The 24,347-nt window shown below is 35.9% G+C and overlaps 1 protein-coding gene across 5 annotated transcripts in view; it reads left to right on the top strand.

Moving 5' to 3' along the window:
• Window positions 1–24,347, top strand: part of LOC150097972 (transmembrane protein 33-like) — a 229,437-nt gene that overhangs the window by 115,361 nt on the left and 89,729 nt on the right. For 4 of the 5 annotated variants that reach the window (XM_090406441.1, XM_090406444.1, XM_090406443.1 and 1 more), the window contains 2 exons: window positions 3,976–4,160; window positions 21,134–21,201. In XM_090406441.1, the coding sequence (XP_090262567.1) occupies window positions 3,976–4,160; window positions 21,134–21,201 (253 nt within the window). The remainder of the gene's footprint in view (window positions 1–3,975; window positions 4,161–21,133; window positions 21,202–24,347) is intronic. The other variant, XM_090406442.1, reaches the window with a different exon arrangement.

The following is a 24,347-nucleotide window of genomic DNA, read 5'->3' as shown; positions in this document are numbered from 1 at the left end:
TAATTCTGTTTGTGAAGAACTATTGCCTTTACCATACACAACCATCTGATGTGCTGACTATCTCTTCTAGTAATGAAAGTGATTTCACACTAGTTTGCAAACATTGTCGAATATTGTCTAATAGCAACGATAATTCTGATGTAAAAATGTAAAAAAAAAATTGTTACTTTTCAATAAAATTAAACGAATAAAGCTTTAAAACAAACTTAGGCATTCTTATTTTCCTGAATTTTTATAAACTTTTTAATGTGATTTTAGGTTTATTTTAATTCATTGCTTCAGTTTTATGCGGTTTTAAAAAAATTATGGAACGTATCCCTAATTTTTCAACGTAAGTTAAATCTTTTTTGTGCGATTTTTTATATGCAGTTTTCTGTGGAACATATCTACTGCATAAAAAGAGACCTGACTGTACTTGGCTTAATCCTTTATCCAAGTGTCAGCAAAGTTTGTGCCTGAAGTATTTTCGGGACAGGGGCAACTCGTATAAAGAAGCTAAGACTTCACATCACTTGCCTTAGTATCCTATAATGCAAAGCACATCACCTTGTGAACATGCATAATGCCATGCATTATGGGAAGGGTCACTACCCACCGGTTTTGACCTTTATTGAAGTCTCTTCAGTGGGAGCCAGACTGAGAGTTGATACCAAGGTTGAAGTAATGCAGAAGTCCTATTTTCATATACGAGTTGCCAAAAGGTATTACACCTTATTATGAAATTATTCTGGATTAGATATGTTGGAAGTGTTTTCACTTGTTTATACTATAAATTAAAGATACCAGGAAATTATATACTTGGCTTAATCCTTTATTCAAGTTTAAGCAAACAAAGCATGCGCCTGAAGTATCCCATAATGCATAGCATTATACATGTCCACAAGGAGATGTGCTTTGCATTATGGGATACCAAGGCAAGTGATGTGAAGTCTTAGCTTCTTTATATGAGTTGCCCCTGTCCTGAAAATACTTTAGCCGCAAACTTTGTTTGCTTACACTTGGATAAAGGATGAAGCCAAGTTTATAATTTCTTGATATCTTTAATTTATAGCAGTGGTCGCCAAAGGGGTAGATATCGACCCTCTGGGGTCGATATGACATTGTTGGGGGTCGACAGAAAAATATAAGACATCATTGTATGGGTAATGTTTAATTCGGTTAACTTGGATTACCTCCATGACAAAAGACATGGAGGTAATGACAACGCAATTAAGAGTGAATCGTGGGATCAGTATCTCCATCTTACAGGTCCATGAATAGGATCTGTAAGATGGAGTGAGGTCATGAAAATAGTTACTGAGGCCAATCAAGTAGGCCAAAATGATGTATTTACCAATAAACGGATGTTGGTAGTTCCTGCCAGCCGGCGCAGTGGGAGCGAGATTGCAACACGTGCGTGGTTCTTATTTACTAATACTTACAAGTATTCGATCCCAGTCTCATTTTTGCGCATCGACATACAAGTGAGCATTAATGTTCTAAAATTCATCAACATACATATTATAATTCAATCATTCATTCACGAACTAAACTTCTCTATGTTGAAGAATTGAGCAGCGCTGGTAGTAATACAAGTGATGTTAATACCAGTAGTTTATTAATATCACTAGTAAAACCAGTGATATTACTAGTGATAGTAATATAATAATATATTGTTATATCTAGGATGTCTGTGTGACTGTGGTGGTCTGTGACTGCCTTATTGTTATATCTCTGTCTTTTCTTTAGCCTTACAGTTAACATAAATTTTTGTATCACTTAATATCAGATATGCGTTTGCCGACGAATTTATTTTGTTTAAAGACTGCGCCAGCCGGCAACTAGATTCTGATATGTCATCCAAGAATACTTTAAAAAAATGTAGGGATCAAGAAGTAAGCAGTCGTGGTCCCAATTCTTCTATCACTAATGGTTTCCCCTTAAATGCACGGTACGAAATTTTCCAAACGGTAGCTCAAATCCGCAGAAAGGATGACAAACTCATTTGATTATATTTTAAGAACACATTTATTATTGCACGAAGACAAGTATACATGTTAATCAAATCCTTAATCTTAAAAGAGTCTGGGTTCCCTTTACTTAATTAATCACAAACAAAACTTCTATACTATAGTCCCTTACTTGACATAAATTCCTCACTTCTAAACGTACATCTATTCTCAGACTCTTATAACTAAGTTGCCTAATATTATCACACATGTAATATTTCATATATACACAAGACAACTCAATACTTCTGACATGAATTTCTCTAGGATAATACTTCTTAATCTTACTTAATCCCCCCTCCAAAATTTTAGTTAACAATTAGTTACGTTCTGACCATATAACATTACTGTTCTTAAATCACACAAACAGTTCGGACCTTGGCCTCCTGTTCGGCTGGAGCCTAATATGCTTCCTTCTCAACTGTAGACAAAAGTGTCCAAATCGCAGACTGTTCCTATAACACTACACAGAAATAGCATGCTTCCTTAACTTCTGTTTCCCTACTCTTCGGTTACTTTAATTCAACATTTAACATAAGAAAATCTTCCGCTTACCGTTGTTGCCTTGAACTGGATACTTTGGTCTGCTTACTGTACCTTCACTGTTGGCGATATTGCTATTCCTTTGTTTCCATACAAACCGAAAAACACTCATACACAGATTTGAACACTGACATTGATTTCATCAGTGACTCTTTCTTCTTATGGATCTGAATACATTGTAGTTGCAGCCTTGGCCCACATAGCACACATAGCAAGGAGGGATTCTTGCTACACGTGGCGGCAAGCTCTACACAGTTCTCCGACAGGACTAGGTGCTGACGAAACCTGGAGACAAGAGACAAGAGAGCGATTCGAATTCCGCCGAAACTTTTATACTCCAAAACAGCTCCCTCACGCGGTGGTGTCGTCACGCATACGGCGGCTGCCAATTGGACGCTGTGGCTACGAACTGCTTTTACATGGCTTAAAGTTTGCTCTAGCTTATACATATTTATTTGGCAATTTATACATGATTTTATATTTTAATTCATTTACAACTATTCTCTATTAAACTCATGGGCTATTCTAACATTGTTTAGAGCTTACACATTTGGATATTTACATGCACTTGGATTGTTAAAAGGCACATTCTCTGTTCAGAGGCATAAGCATGTCCTTATACTCTCCTTATGAGTAACTTAGTATTGGGTGGGAAAAAGGATGACTCATCATCTTTTTTTCCGACACAACAATATACTATATTATACATACAATAAACACTCTAACTATAAAATAAACAATCTAAAAACTCGCATAAGCATCTTTTTTTTTGCTTGTCCTATTATAATTACGTAATAGTAAAATATAGGGGGTCGATAAAAAGTCAAGAAACACTTGAAGGGGTCGACGGGCAAATGACTTTGGCGACCCCTGATTTATAGTATAACCAAGTGAAAAAACTTCCATCTTTCTCTAATCCAGAGTAATTTAATAATAAGGCATGACACCTTTTGGCAACTCGTATATGAAAATATGACTTTTGCATTACTTCAACCTTAGTATCACCTCTGGGTCTGGCTCCAAATGAAGAGACCTCGATAATGGTTGAAACTAGTCTGGGTAGTGACCCTTCCAATAATGCATAGCATTATTGGAGGGGTCATCTTGCAGACAATTATACATGTCTGCAATATGTGCGTTGTATTATGGGATACTAAGGCAAGCGATGTGAAGTCTTACCTTCTTTATACGAGTTGCCCCTCGTCCTGAAAATACTTAAGGCACAAACTTTGCTTGCTTACACTTGGATAAAGGATTAAGCCAAGTATATAATTTCTTGTTTATTAAATCTTATACCATACTATATATCAATTTATGATTAATGTGTTAATCATTTATTATTATATACATTATGTATTAATCATAATGTATTAATTATAGAACAATTATAGTGGAGCTGCTAGTTAATTGCAATTAATGTCAGACTGTCTTGTTGTATTTTTAGAACTGATCCCGATAGCAACTATCTGTGTGTTTTATCCTTGAATGCCTTTACTAGCATCATTCGATTGTTTCAACGGGCACCAGCTGTACATTTCAACCAAGAATTTTTCTATCATTTGTTGTCAGAAGATAGCTGCCATTATGTGTTATACTCAATCATCTTTTTATTTTGTTCTCCAATTACATGTATCCTTTACATTTATATGTTTACTCTTATTTACTTATTGTTTAATGAAAGCCCATTATTTTTTTTTTTTTTTTTTTGGAACAAATCTTTTAATATAATACTGTAGCTCATACATCATCCTTCACAAGTCCAATTCACAATGCATGTTTTCTTTCAGTGCCATATTGTGTTATCACATATTATTGTTAGCTTTGTATTTAATTTCCATTATTGTTTTTCAAAAGCTTTGAAGAATGGTATTGATTATAGCTGTTCAAAAAACTTCAATGACAGTTATGTCGACATTTAGTTATTCTTCATTCTAGAAGAGGATATATTAAATATCCTCTTCTAGAATGTAAGTAGTGCATAACATTCAAGAGCAACTGTTGTATGTATGTTGTGTTATAAATAACAATTGCTTGTGAAAAAAAAATAGGTTATTTATGAAATGCATTTATATAATTCAGAGTACTCAGAATATGCTGACTCTGGTTAAGTGATAACCTCATTTCAGATTTTGCTGAATGTGCAAGTAATTACTACCAGATATAATTTTTAGCTGCTAACACTGACTGAAAGTATGTGGGGAAGATGAGGAGAGAGAGAGAAGCTGAAAGTATGAATTTCTGTTGGTACATGCGTTAAAGCTGTACTCATGCCAGTTCTGCACCAATAATTGCTTACATTCTTCAGGAGTAAGCAAGCTTGTTAAATCTTCAATTTTAAAGCTTAATTCTACAGAATTCTTTTTCTTCATTGTTACAGTAACAAATGTTAGTGATTACTGTTGTTTTGAAGTAATAACTAAGATAAAATAGACTAATTACTTAATATTTCAGTCCTTCATATTGAGGTCATTTGAGAGACACATATACACAAAAGGACATTAACTACGTTACAACTCACTTTAAGCTAGCTTGATCTCTAGTGAAAAATGTCCAGTTGGTTAAATTAGTAATGATGTAGCATACTTTGGTTGAGTTGTGATATAAGTGTGTGTTTGTACGCACGTCAGATGTTAATCTTTATATGGTGGTTGAAAAGTTGAGTAATTTGTTTAAAATATTTTATTAAAAAAGTTATTATTCTAACACTCTAGTACTAAGGCTCCATAATGACTACAGAATTCTATTTCCTTTTTTTTTTTTTACTTTAACTATTAGTATTTAATATTAAAAAAAAGTCAGTTAAACTTTACTGTGATAAAAGGACAATATCTGTAATTAGGATTTTATTTTAGTTTATAGTACATACACAGTAATTCACACTTTGGCTTTTCTTTTTTTGGGGGAAGCTTATAGTTGCCATGTAGTTGCTTGTGGTATTCATAACTAAAAAGTTATGTTGTAGTATTACTTTGCATGTTCTATCTCTATTTGAGCCAAATCACAAATGAGGCTGTTACATCATTGACCATTTATATATTCCAGTAGACCAGAATAGAAGAATGTGTCCTCCTGCTCTGGTCTGCTGGAATATATAAATGCAGCAAAATTTTATGCAAACATGTAGAGTTTAAAAAAACCTGTCAACAGCTTTAGAAAATCTGTCCATAAACAAGATAAATCTTTGCCTTCAGTTGATGAGAGAGTGATCGTCAGTCTTGACCTGAGAGGTGGCTAGGCATGTGGAATTTTCACATAACACATTCATTGCCACTCATTTATGACAAATGTTTCAGACATTCAGAATGACCTTGTTGCAGTGCCTACACATGTACACGATTTGACTGCCCATCAGACTGAGTTATGCAGCATAGAAACAGGTGAGTCTTACAATGCTTAGAAGCGGCAGTGGCATGTACACAAATACTGGTTTGGCTCTTTAAAGAGTCAATGGCAGCAAAGATAAAAAAAAAAAAAAAATGTTAAGAAGAGTAGTGTGAAACTACAAAGCTGGTGATTATGACAAATTTATGAAGCAGTTTGGAGCAGTGTCATGACATAAGCAACTGCAAGGAATGTATGGGAAATGGTCAAGAGGTATTTAAGGAAAGCAGTATCAGATTGTATAATCAGGAGAATAAATCAAATAGGAGTAGCATCATTAAATAGGAGTTGCAGAAAAAGAAAATGTATGTGTGTGTGTGGGGGGGGGTATTTAATGAGAAACAAGTTATAAAGTGCAAGGAATGAAGTGACCAGTAGTGAAGAAGACAAAATCAAATCAGATCTTCCACTCTGAATTGAGTGGAAAGAATGCAAGATAGTACCATAATATAAAGGATGCTCCAAGACAGGAAGAAATTATAGACCATTTAGTATTTCAGGAATGGTAGTTAAAGTTGGTTTTAAGAGGTGTATAGCATGTCATTGTGAAGGGGAGGGTTTCCACCTTAGTAATGCTGGCCTGGTTGGCTGGGCAGTTAGCATATATGATTTTAACCAATAAGCTGTGGGTTTGAATCCTACCTTGGACATGGATATATGTGATTGTCTTTAGGTGGGAGATGAATTTCATCATATGGTGTGAGACAACCTCCCTGCTTATTGGAGGCCTGAAGCGACTTGACAGGTTCCATGTTTAGTCTCTCGAACAGGATTTCTGGATTATTATTATTATCATTACTATTATTCAGACCTCCATGGAGTCAAAAGACTCATCATGGGAGATCCTTCCTAGGAAACACAAAGTTTATCATACCACTCTTTGAACTCATTGACCATTTTTGCTCTCACCACTCTATCAGGCAATGCATTCCACAGTTCAACCACCCTCCATGCAAAGAAACCTCACCCTCCTACTCACAGCTGCCTCTTGCAACTTCCAGGGATGGCCCTTGTCATTGCTCCTTCCCACTGTTCCACTAAGCAAAAGAACTCCTCGGTGTCAATCATATCACCTCTCCTTCTTCTATCTACCAAACTCTGCAGTCCATATTCCCTCAGCCGATCCTCATAACTAACATTGTACAGTCCTGAAACCATCTTTCTTATCTGCCTCTGTACCCTTTCCACAGTTAATTTATCCCCTTCAAATCCTGGGGACCAAATTTGAGAACAGTAGTCTAAGTGTGGTCTAATCAGGGTCTTATATAATGGAACAGTAACTCTTTTATCTCTTCATGTCAGCATCCTTCTCAGTATTGCAGCAATTCTCTGGGTTACCTTCACCATCTTTGCAATATGGTCACTGAACTTCAGTTTTCTATCATTCATCAACTTCAGATCTCTTGTCTCCCTTACTTCCTCCAGTACAGCTCTGCCAATCGAGTATGCACTCTCCCATTGATGTATCTTCAGACTTCAAGACTACAGTTTGCTGCATTAAATCGACACCTCTCTTCTGACACATTCTGGCTATTATGCTATTCATTATTACTGCTCTTCTGCTCAGCATATCATTATCATACCTGGGTAACACACACACGCTATCTTTCCTCTCTGCATTTTCTTTTGTACAACCTCAAGCATGAATCTCAGATCTCTCGCCATCTGATTTACACTGCCTCTCAAGTCATTCGTGCCCACCATCACAATCATCTATCCACGCTTTCACCCTGCTTAATTGCCATATCCACACTTCCAGGTCCTTTCTTCCAGGCAAACACACCTCTGACAAACTATCTTGCACATCATGATCATCGAGTCTCCATACATCATATCTCTTACCACTCCGTTCCTTGATTGCTCACTGCATCTCATATTCCCTCTCTCTCTCTCTCTCTCTCTCTCTCTCTCTCTCTCTCTCTCTCTCTCTCTCCTCTAACCGATTCTCTCTGTGTTCCTCTACTTACCTGCTGTCCTGGCATCACTCTATCCCTGGTTCCAGCACTTCCTTGCATTCTTCTCATTCCCTTTTTCCGACTGTTTCCATTCTTTGATCTTCTATCATTCCCATAACTATCTTTCTCTTTCCCTCTCTTCTACTGTTTCCAGCACAGCTCAAATCCTCTGCCACTTTCTTCAGCAACTCTAGCGCCAGCTCAAATCTAATACTCATCATCGTCATAATGCTAATTATGGGTATAAACCATATTGGTCTGTTCCAGTCTCATTATCCATCCAATATCCTTCACTTTCCAATTGGTTTTTATTTTAGCATTTGTTTGGGATATAGAGTGTTAAACATGTTCTATCCATTTTTGTTTGTAATTGTTTAGTTTTTCTTCTATTGATTTTGTTTTTAGTTCTTTTAAAATATCTTCATTCCTTTTTTGGTCTAATAATGTGTATTTTGCAGTTCTTCTCATAAATCTCATTTCACTTGTTTTTATTCTTTGTTTATCTTGTTTGTTTATTGCCCATATTTCACTGCTATATAATAATGTTGGCACTGCTAAAGTATTGTATATTTTCAAGTATGTTTCTTTTTGTACTATATTTGGATTCAGTGTTCTATTTATCTGTGAAAATTTTGACGATTTTAATTTTATGTCCTTTTCTCCTTCATATGACATTTCATGGGGTGCTTAAGGGTCAAAGCTGTATAACTGAGAGGAGACCTCCACATAGCCTTTATAGGAATGTGGAGAACCGACCAGGGCTTCTGACCTAATGTCCAATCCTCACCTTCTCATGGTGAACCCTGTTGGGTATCTACTTGGATACTGAACGAACGAGGATGGGCTGGCAATTTGGGATTTAGCCAACCAAATTGTATTCTTATTGGTTAAACCAAAATAAAAAATGATGGTACAACATGACAAAATTTCATGCCGGCTGGGGCGTTGCCCGGTTAAACAAGGCCCCGTTGTTTTTGCCAGGGAACCAGGGCAGACAGCGAAAAGTCAGCTACTGGAACAAATCTGAAAACAAACCCCAACTCAACATCACCAGAGTTAAAGATCAGTACTATAAACTTAAGAAGCCTGAATGGCAAAGAAATGGAGCTAGCTGAGGAATTAGATAAGTACCAGATCGACATAATAGGGTGTGACTGAAACAAAAAAGACCAAAACTGGTGAGATCTTTCTGAACAATAAATACAAAATGTTATATTCAGGCAATGACAATCAAGGAAAAGAAGGAGTAGCCATAGTATTCAACACTAAATATGAGTCTAATCTTCTTGAATGGCAGGCAATTTCAAGTAGAGTGATGTTGTCAAATATCAGATTGGGGAACTGGACAATGAGACTTATTTGTGCCTATGGTCCCACAGAAGGTTCTACTAAGGTAGAAGTGGAGGAATTTTTTGAGGCTTTAGAAAAACCAACTGACACAATGAAAAAGGAAAAGTTGGTCCTTGTTGGGGATCTAAATAGCAGAGTAGGAAATGATTGTGAGACATACAAAAATATTTTGGGAAAATTTGGAGAAAAGAGCAAAGCTAATAATAATGGCAAATATCTGTTGGATTTCTGCTCAGGACATGGACTGGTTATTACTAACACCATGTTCCAACATAAAAATGTGCAAAAATTCACATGGAGAGAAGAGGCAAGGAATAAGAAACGTCTCATTGACTATGTTATTGTTAATAGTGATGTTTTCTTCTTGGTGCAAGATACCAGAGTGTACAGAGGATTTGAAATTGGACATGATCACTATTTAGTCTTGAGCAGGATAAAATTGAATTTCATATTGAAAAGAATAACATGTAAGAAAGTTTTAAAGCGAATAAAAGTTGAGCAGCTCTCAGATATGTACTGTAGACTAAAATACACAAAGATTATTGAAGAAAAAATGAAAGAGTTTGAGAACAGGAATCAAACCTTGGAGATTCACTGGCAAACTCTGAAGAAAACATTGATTGATTCTGCAAGGGGGGCATGTGATGAGGTTGTCTGCAAGGATAAAAAAATCAGAACTCCCTGGTGGACACAGGAAGTTAAAGAGGCAGTGAAGGAAAAGAATAAAGCATATCAAAAGTTCCTGTCAAATAAGTCAGCTTGTGCTCTTAGAGAATATAGAGACAAATGCACGAATGCTAAACACTGTGTAAAACTAGCTAAACAAAAGTCATAGGAGGACTTTGGCAAGAATATAGAAAATAAATATCAAGAAGGTGGCAAAATATTCTGGAGGTTGTTGAAGAAGCTTAGGAATGGGGGAAAGAGTGCTGTAAAAGTAGTTGGAGATGATAAAGGTGACATGAAAACGGGAGAAAAATATATCCTTGAAATATGGAGTAATTACTTTGAAATACTGCTAAATGAAACAAGCAGTGATGACAGCACAGGTAAAAAACACTGACTAGGCATGCAGGCAGGAATACATATTCATACTTGAAGTAGAAAAAACCATCAAAGGCTTGAAATGTGGAAAGGCAGCAGGAGTAGATGATATTCGACCAGAAATGGTGAAGTATGGTGGTATAAGAGTCTTACGGTGGCTGTACTGCATAGTTCAGAAAGCCTGGACAGAGGGACGAATTCCAGATGATTGGAGTAGAGCTCTCATAGTACCCATATATAAAAAAGGGAAATAAAACTGAATGTGAGAATTACAGAGGTATTTCCCTACTGAGTGTTCCTGGCAAGATCTATGCAAGTATACTTGAGAAACGGTTGAGAAGAATTGTGGAAGAAAAGCTTGTTGAAGAACAAGCTGGATTCAGGCCAAACAGAGGTTGTCAGGATCAGATCTTCACTTTACGACAAATAGTCGAGAAAGCATGGGAATATAACAAAGATCTGTATTTAAGGTTTGTCGATTTGGAAAAGGCATATGATAAGGTGCCAAGAGAGAAGCTATTCAATACGCTGCAGTTATATGGTGTCAATGGGGCATTATATCAAGCAATACTCAGTCTTTATTTGAGTTGTAAGTCAGCTGTTAGAATTGAAGGAAGTACAGGAAGATGGTTCAATGTTAAATCTGGTGTGAGACAGGGATGTACATTATCCCCTCTGTTATTCATTATCTATATGGATCACATTATGAAGGAAAGTGGTATTAAACATGATATCAGAATTGAAGATGTTAATGTCAGCTCTTTGCTTTATGCGGATGATGTTATACTTCTAAATAAATCTGCTACGAGTCTGCAAGATTCTCTGACTAAAGTGAATAGCTGTTGTAATAGATATGGTATGAAGGTCAGCAATAAAAAGACAAAGACAATGAAAATAGGCAGAATCATTGAAAATGTCAACTGCATTGTGAACGGAGAACCTGTGGAACAAGTAAAACATTTCAGCTACTTAGGCACGATTTTTACTGAAGATGGTAAATTAAATATAGAAATAGACTACAGAATCAGCAAAGCTGGTATGGTGGGAAGTCAATTGAATAAATTCATATGGAATAAGGGAGAAATTGGTTGGAACACTAAATTAGCTGTATACAAGACAGTGTTCAAACCAGTTTTAACTTATGGATCTGAGAGCTGGGTCAGAAGTAGAACACTTGGCCAAAGACTAGAGACCGCAGATATGAGAGTCCTGAGAAAGATTATAGGCGTGAACAGATGGCATCGATTGCACTATGAAAAACGATGATATTAGGAAAAAACTTGACATAGTCAGCATTTAGGAATGCGTTAGCAGAGCTAATCTCAGGTGGTATGGTCACCTAAACAGAATGGGCGAGGAAAGATTAGCAAAACAAATGTTCTCTGCCAGGTTGGCAGCAAAACGACCCAGAGGGGAAGACCAAGATATAGATGGATTGATACGGTACAAAGTGCCTTAGACGATAGAAATATAAGATCTGATAATGTTGGAGTCTTGACAAGTAACAGACTGATTTGGAGGAAAATTGTAGATAGGAAGTTAGTAATGATATAATTTTTTCATGTGGTACTATCATATTCTGTACACCCCTTGTGGGTACATGGCAGGAATTTGATGATGATGATGATGATATGACATTTCATATCCAAGATAACTGAAAGTATTTATCTGTTCTATTATTTTATTATTAATAACTGTTTTACTTCTAACTGGAGTTTGTCTACAAAATGCCATTGTTTTAGTTTTAGCTATGAAAATTTTCATTCCAAACTGTTCTACTATAACATTTAAATTATATATTGCTCTTTGTAAATTGTCTTCCTTATCTGATATTATTACCTGATCATCTGCAAATAATAGTGTATTTATTTTGTTATTCTGGGAAATTTCTATACCTGGATTGTTTAAGGTGTTCCACTGTATTAATATTTCATTAATATAAAGGTTGAAAAGTGTTGGAGACAGAGGGCATCCCTGTCTTACTCCTTGGTTTATAGATTGATTTTCAGACATTTTTCATTTATTTTTATTTTTATTTCATTATCTTTGTATATATTCAATATTGCATGTAGTAAAAATCTACTACTCAAATCTATTATGTAAAAAATAAATTTAAAAAAAATCTTTAGCCCATCCACAGCATTAATGTACTATAGGTTTACAAAGTGGTTGCTATTTTGATACTATCAGTATAAGGTTAAGCTGTATTGTGAGTTGTATGTATTACACTGATGAGAATACACTGTAGGAACTTGATGATACTAAGGAATTGGGAATAATAATGGATAGGGAGTTGAATTTCATAGAAGTTTGCAGAATAGCTCAAAGGATCATTTTGATGTTAAGAAGCACACTGACAAATAAGAAATATGATTATTATACATCTTAATGATCTTTGATATGACCAGATCTTACTTATGTATAAATGACTAAACATAACTATCTTAAAGTACAGAAAAAAGAAAAAAAAACTTTATTTTTGTGATCTTCAGGGTGACTTCCAGCTATTGCACTTATTCTAATTGTAATGCAGTCAGAAGGAATGTCAGCGTGACTTTTGGTTTTTAAATGCCTGGATTCTCATCTAGGGAGTGAAGAACCATTATAATGGATTTTTTACTGAAGCAAATTAGCCATTCACATTTGTGTCTTGTGTGGAAGAAATTTCTACACAAAAGATGTAACTGCTGTGCTAGCTGGAGTGTCTTTCTTACTCATGAATGTTATTACAACCACATAAGCACTGTCTATGTCACCTGTCAGTAAATTTCATTATCAGAATCTGTATCTTTTATATACAGATATATTTTTACATATCTCTTCACCTAATTGATTATAGTTATTATAATCAACTTCATTATAAAATGTGACTGCAGTGCTGAAACAAACATTTATGAACAAGTTCATGCTGACATATAAATAATATTGTCCTCAGCTTCCTAATTCTGTATAATGAGTTCTGATTTTTCTAAAATCTTGACAATTACAGATTTAAAACAAACTGGTCTGTAGTTTGTTGTCTTCATTTTACTCTATCCCTACTTCCACTTAAAGAATTTCCAGTTCCATTTGCAGACTTTCACTGAATAACCAAATCAATAGCATTGCCATTTCCTTAGCACATTCCCTTAAAACACAACAAAATTTCATAATAATGCTTTTATGGCATAAACAACATGATTAAAAAAAAAATTCTTTATGAGTGGTATGATAGACTTTGTGTTTTCTAGGAAGGAACTTCCACGATGAGTTCTTTTGACTCCATGGAGGCCTGAATCATAATCATAATAATAATTTATTAGGTTACTAATATTTCACTAAAATGCTTCTAATGTGTTTAGTCCATGAGACTAAATAGCAAACACATCATCTACATAGCATAGCCAGACTGTTGGCTTTTCTGTGTAGAAGATTTTTGTATCAGTATTGAGTGCTTGTAAGTTTTCTTGAAATTCTATATAAAAATTTGCTGAGGGAGCAGAAAGGGGAGACCCATTGTAATCCTATTTTGACTGTTTCTATAGTTTTCCTTTCCATGAAATATGATCTGAGTGTATGGTGAATTTGAATTTCTCCTCTCTCTCTCTCTCTCTTTGATCTCCTCATGCCTGAGGATTCATGACCTTCCTGATGATGCTTCGCCATTTCTTTCTCCCCTGTGCTTCTCTTATCGCTTGTTCTAGTTTAAGTCCATTGATTCTTGATATTGGGTCAGTCCATCTGTTGGGAGATTTCCCTCTTTTTTTGTTTTCCCACATGGTTTACCTTGGATGATTATTTTTTCCAGGCATTTGCCTTCCCTTCTGCATTTGTGTCCAAAATATTGCACAATTGTCAATTATGTTTGTCAGTCTTGTGTGGATATTCATTTCTTCTAGGTTACTTTTATTTGTTCGTTTTTCTGTCCAAGACACTCTTAACAATCTTCTCCAGCATCAGAGCTCAAAATGCCGTCAATTCTTTTTCCGTTGTCTTTTGTCATTGTCCAAGACTTAGAAGCATAGAGAAAGATCAAAAAGACTAAGGTTTATCTACAAGCTTAATTTTGGTCATTTTGGAGAGGTGCCTTTCTTTCCATAGCTTAGTTAAATCAGTCAGTGCTTTCTTAGCTAGTGCTATTCTTCTTATCTCTTTTTTACACAATCTTTTTTTTTTTATTATTATTATTGCTCCAGTGTAGTTGAAATTGTCGACAGTGTCAATTCTTTCTTCTATGTCTATCTCTTCTGCATTGTTTAAAATCATTATTTTGATTTTATCTTTATTTATTTGTAGACCATGGCTTAAGCTTTCCCATTCTAATTGATTTAGGATGGATTATAATTCCTGTTCGTTTGTCTATTAGTGATTGTTAGTTCGTAGGTTAGTGATTGTTTGGCCGCCTATTTTAATGCCCCTATTCCACTTCTCTAGAGATCTTTTCATTATAGTCTCGCTGTAAAGGTTGAATAGTAATGGTGAAAGCATGCATCCTTGTCTTGATCCTTTTTCAAATTGGAAGGCAGGGGACATTGAGTTTTCAATTCTTACTATTGCTTGATTTCCTTGATATAAGTTTTTTATGAGGATTACTAGATGGTTTGTTATTCCCGATTCTTGCATGATATCCCATAAAATATCCCATCTCATACAGTCAGAGGCCTTGGAGTAATTTATAAACCATAGATAAAGGCTTAAGTTGAATTCTATTTTTTTTTTTTATTATTATTATTTGTCTGATGTTAGATATATGTTGCTAGCCTGGTTGGCCGAGTGGTTAGTGTATCTGCTCTCCAGCCAAAAAAGGTTGCGGGTTTGAATCCTGCTGTGGGCATGGATGTTTGTGATTGTCTGTGGAAATACTATTGGCGGTGGGTGGTAGATGGTGTAGTTGCAGTTGGTGGATTGTGAGTGGTGTAGACAGTCGCAGTGTAGGTACTCTCCCTTGATGAGTCCTTGAACTCCCTGGAGGTGTCACATAATAATAATAATAATAATGATCTCCAGTTCCTCAACCTTTTCTGAATTCTGCTTGTTCTTCTGAGATTTGATGGTCGATGAAACTTTGTAATCTTTCCTTGATAATGTATAGTAAATTCTTGCTGGTATGTGAGATAAGGGCAATGGTGCAGTAGTTTTCACATTTGTTGTAATAGCATTTTTTGTAGATTATGATAATGGTGGAACTAGTCCAAACATTTGGCCATTTTCCAGATTTTGTTGCATAAGTCATATATCCAGTTGACTGCATTCTCTCCCAGGTTTTTTAGCATTTCAGCCAATATTGCATCAGGATCTGGAGCTTTGTTATTCCTTAATTTTTTGATTACTTGTTCTATTTCCCTTTTGAGGATCTCTGGTTCCATTTCCATGTTTTCTACGGCTCCTTTATCTTCTTGTTGAATAGCTGGGTCCTTGCAAAGCTCGCCGCAATACTCTTTCCATCTTTTGGCTATGTCATTTAAGATTTTGCCATTTTCTTCTGCAATTATATTAAGTTTTGGTTTGAATTTTTTGGTTATATCCTTAACCACAGTGTCATGGCTACAGAGATGAACAGTTCATCATTGCCCATGGTCATCATGTTGGAGCCATGTCAGTCTTCTGGATCTTCACCTCCAAGATGTACTGACAGTCCTGATTACGGCTGCCAGGATAAGTGCCTTTTTTTGGAATGGCGGCACTGACTTGTTCTAATACAGTCATGGAGCCTTGCAGTATTTAAAGGAGTGCCCTTACCAGTGGTGCACGTCTGCGCTCTGCTAGTATTGATGCTGTTTGTCTGGGATTACATTGATAGCTAGTCTTCATATTTGAAGACTGTACCCCTTGTACAGTACCCTGTACCCCATTCTCAACCTTGGGACCCATCCGGTGGCATGTAGCTCTGTGTCTGGGGATTCTTCCAGCCCAGATTCTCCTGTAACAAAGTTGAATTACTGGAATTCACTATACATTCAGGTTATTTTTCTTGAAAAGAAAAAATATACAGACAGCAAGATGGGGCTTCAGTGGATGCCTCCCTTACCCCAGTAATGTCTCGAATTTCTAGAAAACTAAGCAATTAATACTGCTACCCTCAAACTAAGTCTGGCTGTGCTATTTAGATTATGTGTTTGCTATTTGGTTTTTCACGTAATTGTAGTTTTAGTACATTTAAACAGACAGCATCCAAAAATACCTTTTTACTATAGAGAAAGCGAAATAAAAAAACTGTCTTTGCCTCTGAGACACATTATTTGCTTGATTCCTTGATGGCTCATTATCCTTTTCTTTTCCCACACACACACTGGAAGGCACTTACATAAGCAGTGACACAACCATCTATCTCTAGGTTTTGGTGTTTCTCAAAACACTTATACACATAACCAGGGCTATTATTCTAATGACATTGTCTTGTGGCACATTGCAGTTATCTTTTTTTTATGTTTTCATTAGTATTATTTTTTTTTAGTGATGCTGTGTAGCTCAATGGAAGTGGCACTTGCATCCTCTACGCTAGGCTGCACAAAGATAAACTTAGAGTTTGAGTCTAGTTGCCGACTGGAGGAACTTTTTCTAAGCCTTTCTTCAGCCAGTTGCCAATTTAGTCGATCTCCGGCACAGGCAAGCAGGTTTTTTCTCCTTAAAACTCGAATTTTTCATCCCGGAAACTCAAGAAAATCGACTGTAGAACCCACATTATTTCAGACAGTAACATATCCTAGTAGGGTTAGGTACCAAGAGATGGCAGTACCACACTTGTTTGCTGGTCTGTTCATCTGTGGCTGCCTATAATTAGTGATAGTCATGGCTAGCTATCTCTGATTGGCTACCAGTGCCGACTCAGTTTCCAAAAGCTAGATAGGGTTTGAAAGGCCTCACCTACTCCCTATAGGGAAATAAACAGGTATTAACTTATTATTATTACTTTTTGGTCAATGGCTACAACTCCTATAAAACAGAGCACATTCCTTCATCCATCTCACACCTGACACTTGATATCACAACAAAATTGTCTCCTGTATCTGAGGGGTGGGGGAAATACATCTGAAAAGATAGCTAATGTGCTTCATGCCACTTTAATTGCACATTCAGTTGGCAGCCTTCATCTATTTTATGAAGGATCATCCTTATTCTCTTCCACATCCTGCAGTGTATAAGGTTCTTTATGCCTGCAACCCAACTTTGTGCAGACTGGTAATCTGTTAACATCTGCCTTTAAGAAGAACATCAGAACTACATGTTCATTTGTAAGGCAAGTCAGAACAGGCAGTTAGCTATCCTGCCTGTTTGGCCATAGTAGAACAGTTTGCAACTGCAAGGAATCTAGTAGACACCTGGTTGGTCTTGGGAATGTGGCTGGTCTTTGGTGGAGCGGATAAGAGATGCCAGTTTCTTATGTAGTTTGTAAGTGGTTGTGTTTCAGTTTTTCAGATCTGTTTTGGATATATGAAATGGTGATAGATCTTCAGTACTCTTTGCTCTGAAGTGGGGAGGGGAGGAGGGTTTCAGTTACAGGGTTTTAATATTTTTTGGGGGGGTTGTATCCATTGGCTAAGAAACTGTTGAGGATATGGTCAAGTTCAGTAGTTAGAGCACTGTTATCAGTACTGATTAATTTTGCCCTGTTATATAGGGTTTTTATAATCCCATATTCTTGTGTGTGGGTGGTGGTGGGGGTGACGGCTGATGAGTGTATCTGGACGTGTAGGTTTTTTGTAAACTGAGAATGCCAGGGATCCATTAAGCTGGTGTGTAGTCAGAATGTCCTGGAATGGAAGACTTGTTTATTATTATTTTTTCTACTTCTTTTATTGTATAATTATAGTTTTTAATGCCAGGACAAAATAAGAGATCCTTTCATACTTTCTTCACTTAAATATTATATCTATATGTTGTTATTTCCTGAAAAATAATCGTTATGAGTAACCAACATATAACTCTGTCTACCAGAAAAACATTAGTTCTTTTCATATTGTAACCAAAAAAGAAAAATAACACACATTATTCAAACAGATTGTTGATTGTTTCTGTAACAATCTACAATCTTTGAGTAATGTGTGTCTTGCCACAATTGTAATTTGACCTCTGATTCTGGTTTGAAGTCGAGCAAAATATCAGTAACTTAAAAAACAAACTATTTCCTTTGTTCTTGGAATTCTTGTGAAGCACTTATAGCAGCCAACATCTAAACCTCTCATGACATTGAGGGAAGAAGTGATTATTAGATCTCTCTCTCTCTCTCTCTCTCTGTGTCTACTAGGCTATCTTCTGTTCAGTATAGCTACCTGCATTCAGCAAGATCATTCTTCTACAGTCTCCTTTTACTTGTTATAACAAATGAGCGCCTCAGGATTTTTCTTGGACTTGGGCTACATTATATACGAGGGTGGTTTGAAAAGTTCTCGGCCTTGAACATAAATGGCAACAATATCAGCAAGATTTTATTTTTCTAAGTTGGTACATCTGTCATAAACATCCATGTGAAATTGCAAGTCATTCTATCAAGTAGTTTGTTTCATACATCTGTCTGAAGCAAAAGCGTTGTCTGTATTCCTTGAAATGGATAAAATTGAGTATCATGCAGTTATGAAATTCTTTGTAAAAGAAGGTTTAACGCCAAAAGAAATTCATTCGAAGTTCATAAACGTTTATGGGCACGATTCTCCTTCGTTTTCCTCCGAGTATATATGTATATACTATACCAATACTAAACGAGTATAAACTATACCGGCCTTGAAGATGATCTACGTGAAGGACATCCAGAAAAGTGTAACAACACCAGAAATCATTGATCAAGTGCTCGATATGGTATTGGATGACAGGCAAGTCAGAGTGCAATTAATTGCTGAGACTATAGGCATTTCAAAAGAACGTGTAGATATATTTTGCATGAAGAATTGCAAAGGAAAAAGCTTTGTGCAAGATAGATGCTGTACTTGCTCACAGCAGATCAAAAACGCACTCACATGAAAATCTCTGAACAGTCCTTGGAGCATTTTAACAAGAATAAAACTGATTTTGGGCATCAATTTATTACTATGGATGAGACTTGGATTCACCATTACACACCATAATCCAAACAGCAGTCAAAACAGTGGACAGAAGCCAGTTGTTCAGCGCCAAAGAAGACAAATGTTGAAAGTTTATTTTTCACTTGGTTAGAGTATAATAAATTTAGTTTAATCCTTTATCCAAGTGTGAGCAAACAAAGTTTGCGCCTGAAAGTATCTTTGGGACTGGGGTAAGGTGGTACAACACCAGGTCACTCCTTGCAAAGGTGGAGCAAGCTACCAACAATCCTATCTCAGTATCTCCCATAATGCAAAACACATCTCCTTGCAGATATGTCTAATGTTATGCATTAAGGGATGGGCCACAACCCAGACTAGTTTCGACTTTATTGAGGTCTCTTCAGTGGGAGCCAGGCCCAAGTGGAGATACCAGGAGAAGCATTAGCAGGTCATCTCTACCTATAGGAGTTGCCAAATTTTGTGCCACCCTTTTTTAATAAATTACTCTGGATTTAGAGAAAGATGTTGAAAATTTATTTTTCACTTGGTTAGAGTATAATAAATTTAGTTTAATCCTTTATCCAAGTGTGAGCAAACAAAGCTTGCGCCTGAAAGTATCTTGAGGACTGGGGTAAGGTGGTGCAACACTAGGACAATTCGTTGCAAAGGTGGAGCAAGCTACCAACACTCCTATCTCAGTATCTCCTATAATGCAAAACACATCTTTGAAAAAGACACAATTAGGCATAACTGAACAGTTCAATAGTAGTTGGATATATAATATGGTAAACAGTGTGCATGTCTGCCATCTCAGCATTTGTAAAATGAATCATGTTCTTCGTACGATGTCAAAAGCTTGAATGAGGAAGCCCCAATTGCTCACCTGGAGTGCTGGCGAACATGAACATAATATGGTAAACGATGTGCATGTCTGCCATCTCAGCATTCATAAAACGAATCATGTTCTTCATACGACGTCGAAAGCTGGAATGAGGAAGCCCCAATTGCTCATCTGGAGCACTGGCGAACAACGCCACCTAGCACTTTCAGGTGGCATTTCTGGTCATGCTTTGCTATGTGAATATGGTTGATTTTGATGTTCTCTACCTCCCCTCAAAGTTTGTACATGGAATTTTGAACCACCCTGTATATATAAAGCTTTAAGCGAGAGGACACGAGCATAATTCATCAGTAGAAGCTTTTTCTGATTCTGTTAGGAAATTTAACTAACATACGATTACATGTTGTGGGTGGGGATAATTGCTTAAGATTCACCAAAATTATATACACAACAAATAAGTTATGTCCTACTGGTATTGGAAAGGGATCAGAGTCCCTTCTGCCAGTGGGATAAAATGCTGCAGAAATAGTGATATAATTCTAATCCTGCTTGTGGTTTACCCAGTGAATTGATTTCTGTGATCTACATTACTACATTTAATCACCAACCAATTGCAGAAGTTTGAAATATATTAACTGTCTTGATCTTCCTAATTATATTATTTCAGTGTTATCTCATGATAAATATTTCAGTTTGATACACTTTGCTTTCATGTTTTGCATGCAATATTAACGTAAGTATTAAATGCAGTATTGCATAACTGGTAGGATGGTTAAATTGTTCACTCATTTAGAGGTCAGATCTCACAAGGATATATTCTTGTCTATTTTTGGAATAAGTCTAATGGTAGAACAAGAGATGTACAAAAGGTATTCATTAGTATTGTAATATTATGCATGCTAGGTGTGACAAACTAATGTTTTGCAGACTGCAGGTGTAAAAATGCTGCAGTGTTTTTGAATTTTTTACATCACTTAATTGTAACTACTATATTTTAAAATACATAGAAATACATAGAAATTTAAGATCTTTATTTTTCCTTTACAGTAGATATAGTAGTGTTACTTCCTATTTCACTATTTGCATTTTTGCATTTGGCAAGTTTTGTCCTCTACCTGCTTAATGTAAGTAGTTTATTTCCAAGGAAGAAGCTTTATGAAATTATTCAAATAAAATAATATTAAATGACTGTCCAAGTTTCTGATAATGAATTTATATAAGCTTCTGAACTCAGTTTAATTTCATTCTATAGTTTATAAAGTGAAACTTTTTTTTTTTAGTTGTTAGTCCTTTTCAGTATTAGTGAACATTTGTTTCAAGGAAATAAGGAAATTGTCCGGTCTCCTCTTGAAAAAAACGTACAACTGATTATAATAATTATACAAATTAATTATATTAATGCAGAATAGCATGTGCTCTCTGTTGAGTTCATATAGTAGATGCTTAAAATTATTCATAGTGAAATCATTTATTGTTCTTAGCATGGAAATCATTAGGATATTATTTCACATACAAATTTGGATTCATTCAGGCAGACCAATTTGCTTATGAGTTGCTTGAATAAGGGAAAGGACGTGATTTTTTGTGAATTGTAATGATGGTATGCTCAGTGTATGCTTGGTGCACTTACTCATGAGTAAGTGCACGTAAGATTACTCATGATACAGTCTAATGGAATAATTACAGCACAAAGGAAATAACTGAACAGCAGATTTAATCATTTCAATATTTCATCCCTGTCACAGAGACATCTTCAAGAATATAATGTTAAAATTGTAATAACAAACACGAAAACACACAATAATAAGTGGAAGAAATGAGATTGGACTAAATGAAGACTCAAGTCCTATGAGAGGCATCATCTATGGGTGCTGTTGGCTAGCCTTAGATGCTGGTGGGAGGCCTAAGAATTAGTTTCCCAAATCTTGGGAAGTTTATTACAATCTAATCTAAGATTAGGCTGGTTCTTTAAATCAGCCACTGATTCCAAAAAGAGTCTTTCAAGTTTGTATTTATTGTAATGGAGCATGATAGTTTTCTTCCATATGATTCTGTGCAAGGTGTTGAAGGCATGGTCTGCAAGACCTGACTGACCATAGTTGTGGCAACAGATGCATTTTTTGTGTGCTAGGTAGATGCAGATCTCCCAGTTTTACCATAATATAAGTTGCAAAAACAAAAACTTTGTTAACACCTGGAATAGAGAGGGGATGAAGTGGATCCTTAGGAGAATGGAGAAGAGAAGCTAGCTTCCAATGAGGTCTGAAAGCAGTGCAGCAATCAGACTATTTTTTCTGAAGTGCCTTAGATACAGAGAATAGTAATGGTATTACTGTAGTGTTTATGTTGAGAGGGATGTGACGAAGTGGAAGGGACAGATAATTTGTAGATCTTTTTGATGATGTAACCATCAGAGAAGAAGGTTTGGCAAATAAAGCAAGTTCCAGCACCTAAACCTAAATACCCATTTACTTGTATAACAAATTATAGTACGCCCACAGATTTGAGACCCTTTGACACTTCTGCGCATGTCAACATGAGGAGAATCCATTCCGATAATAGGATAATCAGTCCGTATTGTGGGATGAGTTGTTTATTATTAACGTCGGAAAATTAACTTCTCTTTTATGATCATTGTAGTTAACTATGTTGCTTGTATAACAGTTGGAAAATTTTACCTATAAAGCATGTGATTTTGCATGTTGGTGACCAATTCGTACGTCCTTCATTTCTTTCTCCCCTTCAGCATGATTCGACTATTCTTGGCAAATTGCCAAGCAGAGATCTACAAACTGTGGGTGTACTATACTTATTATTTAATCAGATGAGGAATGGTCACTATTTACAATATCTGCTATAAACAGTATCCCAGCAATTTCTTTTCTTGTATGTGTTGCAATTTTTATTTTATTTTATTTATTATTATTTATTTATTTTTTATTTTTTAAATCAACAGATTCCACACTAAGACTATCATATTTGGGAATAATCACCTTATATTTACATTCCACTCTCCTGCCAAAAGGCTGCAGGTTCAATTCCTGCCATTGGCATGGATGTTTGTGATTGTCTGTGAAAATACTAGTGGTGGTGGGTGATAGATGGTGTGGGTGGAGACAGAGAGTTGTAGAGTAGGTGCCCTCCCTTGATTTGTCTTTGGACTCACTGGAGGTGTCACGTAATAATGATAATAATAATTTTAGAGTTGAAACAGTACATTTTTACTTTTGTGGATGATCTGTTTTTAAGCATTTCTTCATATAAATACAACCTAGATTTGATCATGTTTAAGTGATGCTGTATATCATCATCATCATCAAATTCCCACGTACCCTTAAGTGGTGTACAGGATATGATAGTACTACATGAAAAATTTCCTATATATAAATGCTATAAGGAAAAATAAAGGTATTATTTAAACATCATGCATTTGTTTTTATACACTAACTTAATTACATATTTTGATTTTGCTAGAGATCTTAGAAAGTTAAGATTACATGTACTAATTGGAAATTAAAATGAACTATTTAATGAGAAGCAACAGCAATTGTTATTCTTTGGCCATTGAACTATTTACTATTTTTCCTGTTGATTTGTTAAATCCCTCTTGTTGTGAAGCCTCCTTGACCTTTCCATTTTTTTGATGTCAGAAAGTAAATCATTTAGACATGCAGTAATGATCACTTATGCTAATGTTGTATATAACCCTTTTAATATACATCAGTGTGTGTGTGTGGTCACATATTTTTAAAAATATATCATGAAGCACATACAAAAAAATTAATGGTTTTGTGTAATTTTGAGTAAAGTGATAAATATGTCTTGTTGTTTGGTGTGAGACCACCATTCTGCTTACTGGACGCTGCTTGAAATTACCGCATTTGTCGGCGTATAAGATACACTTTTTTTCTTTGAAAATAGGTCTGAAAAACAGGGTGCGTCTTATACACTGATACTTTGTTTTTTATTGCTTTCATTTCTGGAAATTTTCTCTGTTCCGAGTGATGCGATTTCTTTCTTGCTTCCTTGCGGTGTGTGAGAGCATTCCAGTTACATAGAGTTCATGTTCATCCTTAAAACTGCTTAAAGGAGTGTTTGTACATGTTCACGCAAAAGGCTGGATGGATGGAGGAGGAATGAAGTTATGGATAGCTAAACTTTGGTCTTGGCACCCTGGCGGACTGTTGAAGAAGCCTGCCCTGCTAGTATGGGATCAGTTTCGTTCTCACAGAACAGATGTTAAAAATAAACTCAGTTAGCTGTAATTCCA

Source organism: Typopeltis vanoorti, chromosome 16, assembly GCF_054136105.1.
Source record: "Typopeltis vanoorti isolate ZY-2024b chromosome 16, IOZ_Tvanoo_1.0, whole genome shotgun sequence".
Classification (NCBI taxonomy): Eukaryota; Metazoa; Arthropoda; class Arachnida; order Uropygi; family Thelyphonidae; genus Typopeltis; species Typopeltis vanoorti.
The sequence above is the reverse complement of the archived record's forward strand: the minus strand, read 5'-3'. Positions and strand labels throughout refer to the sequence as shown.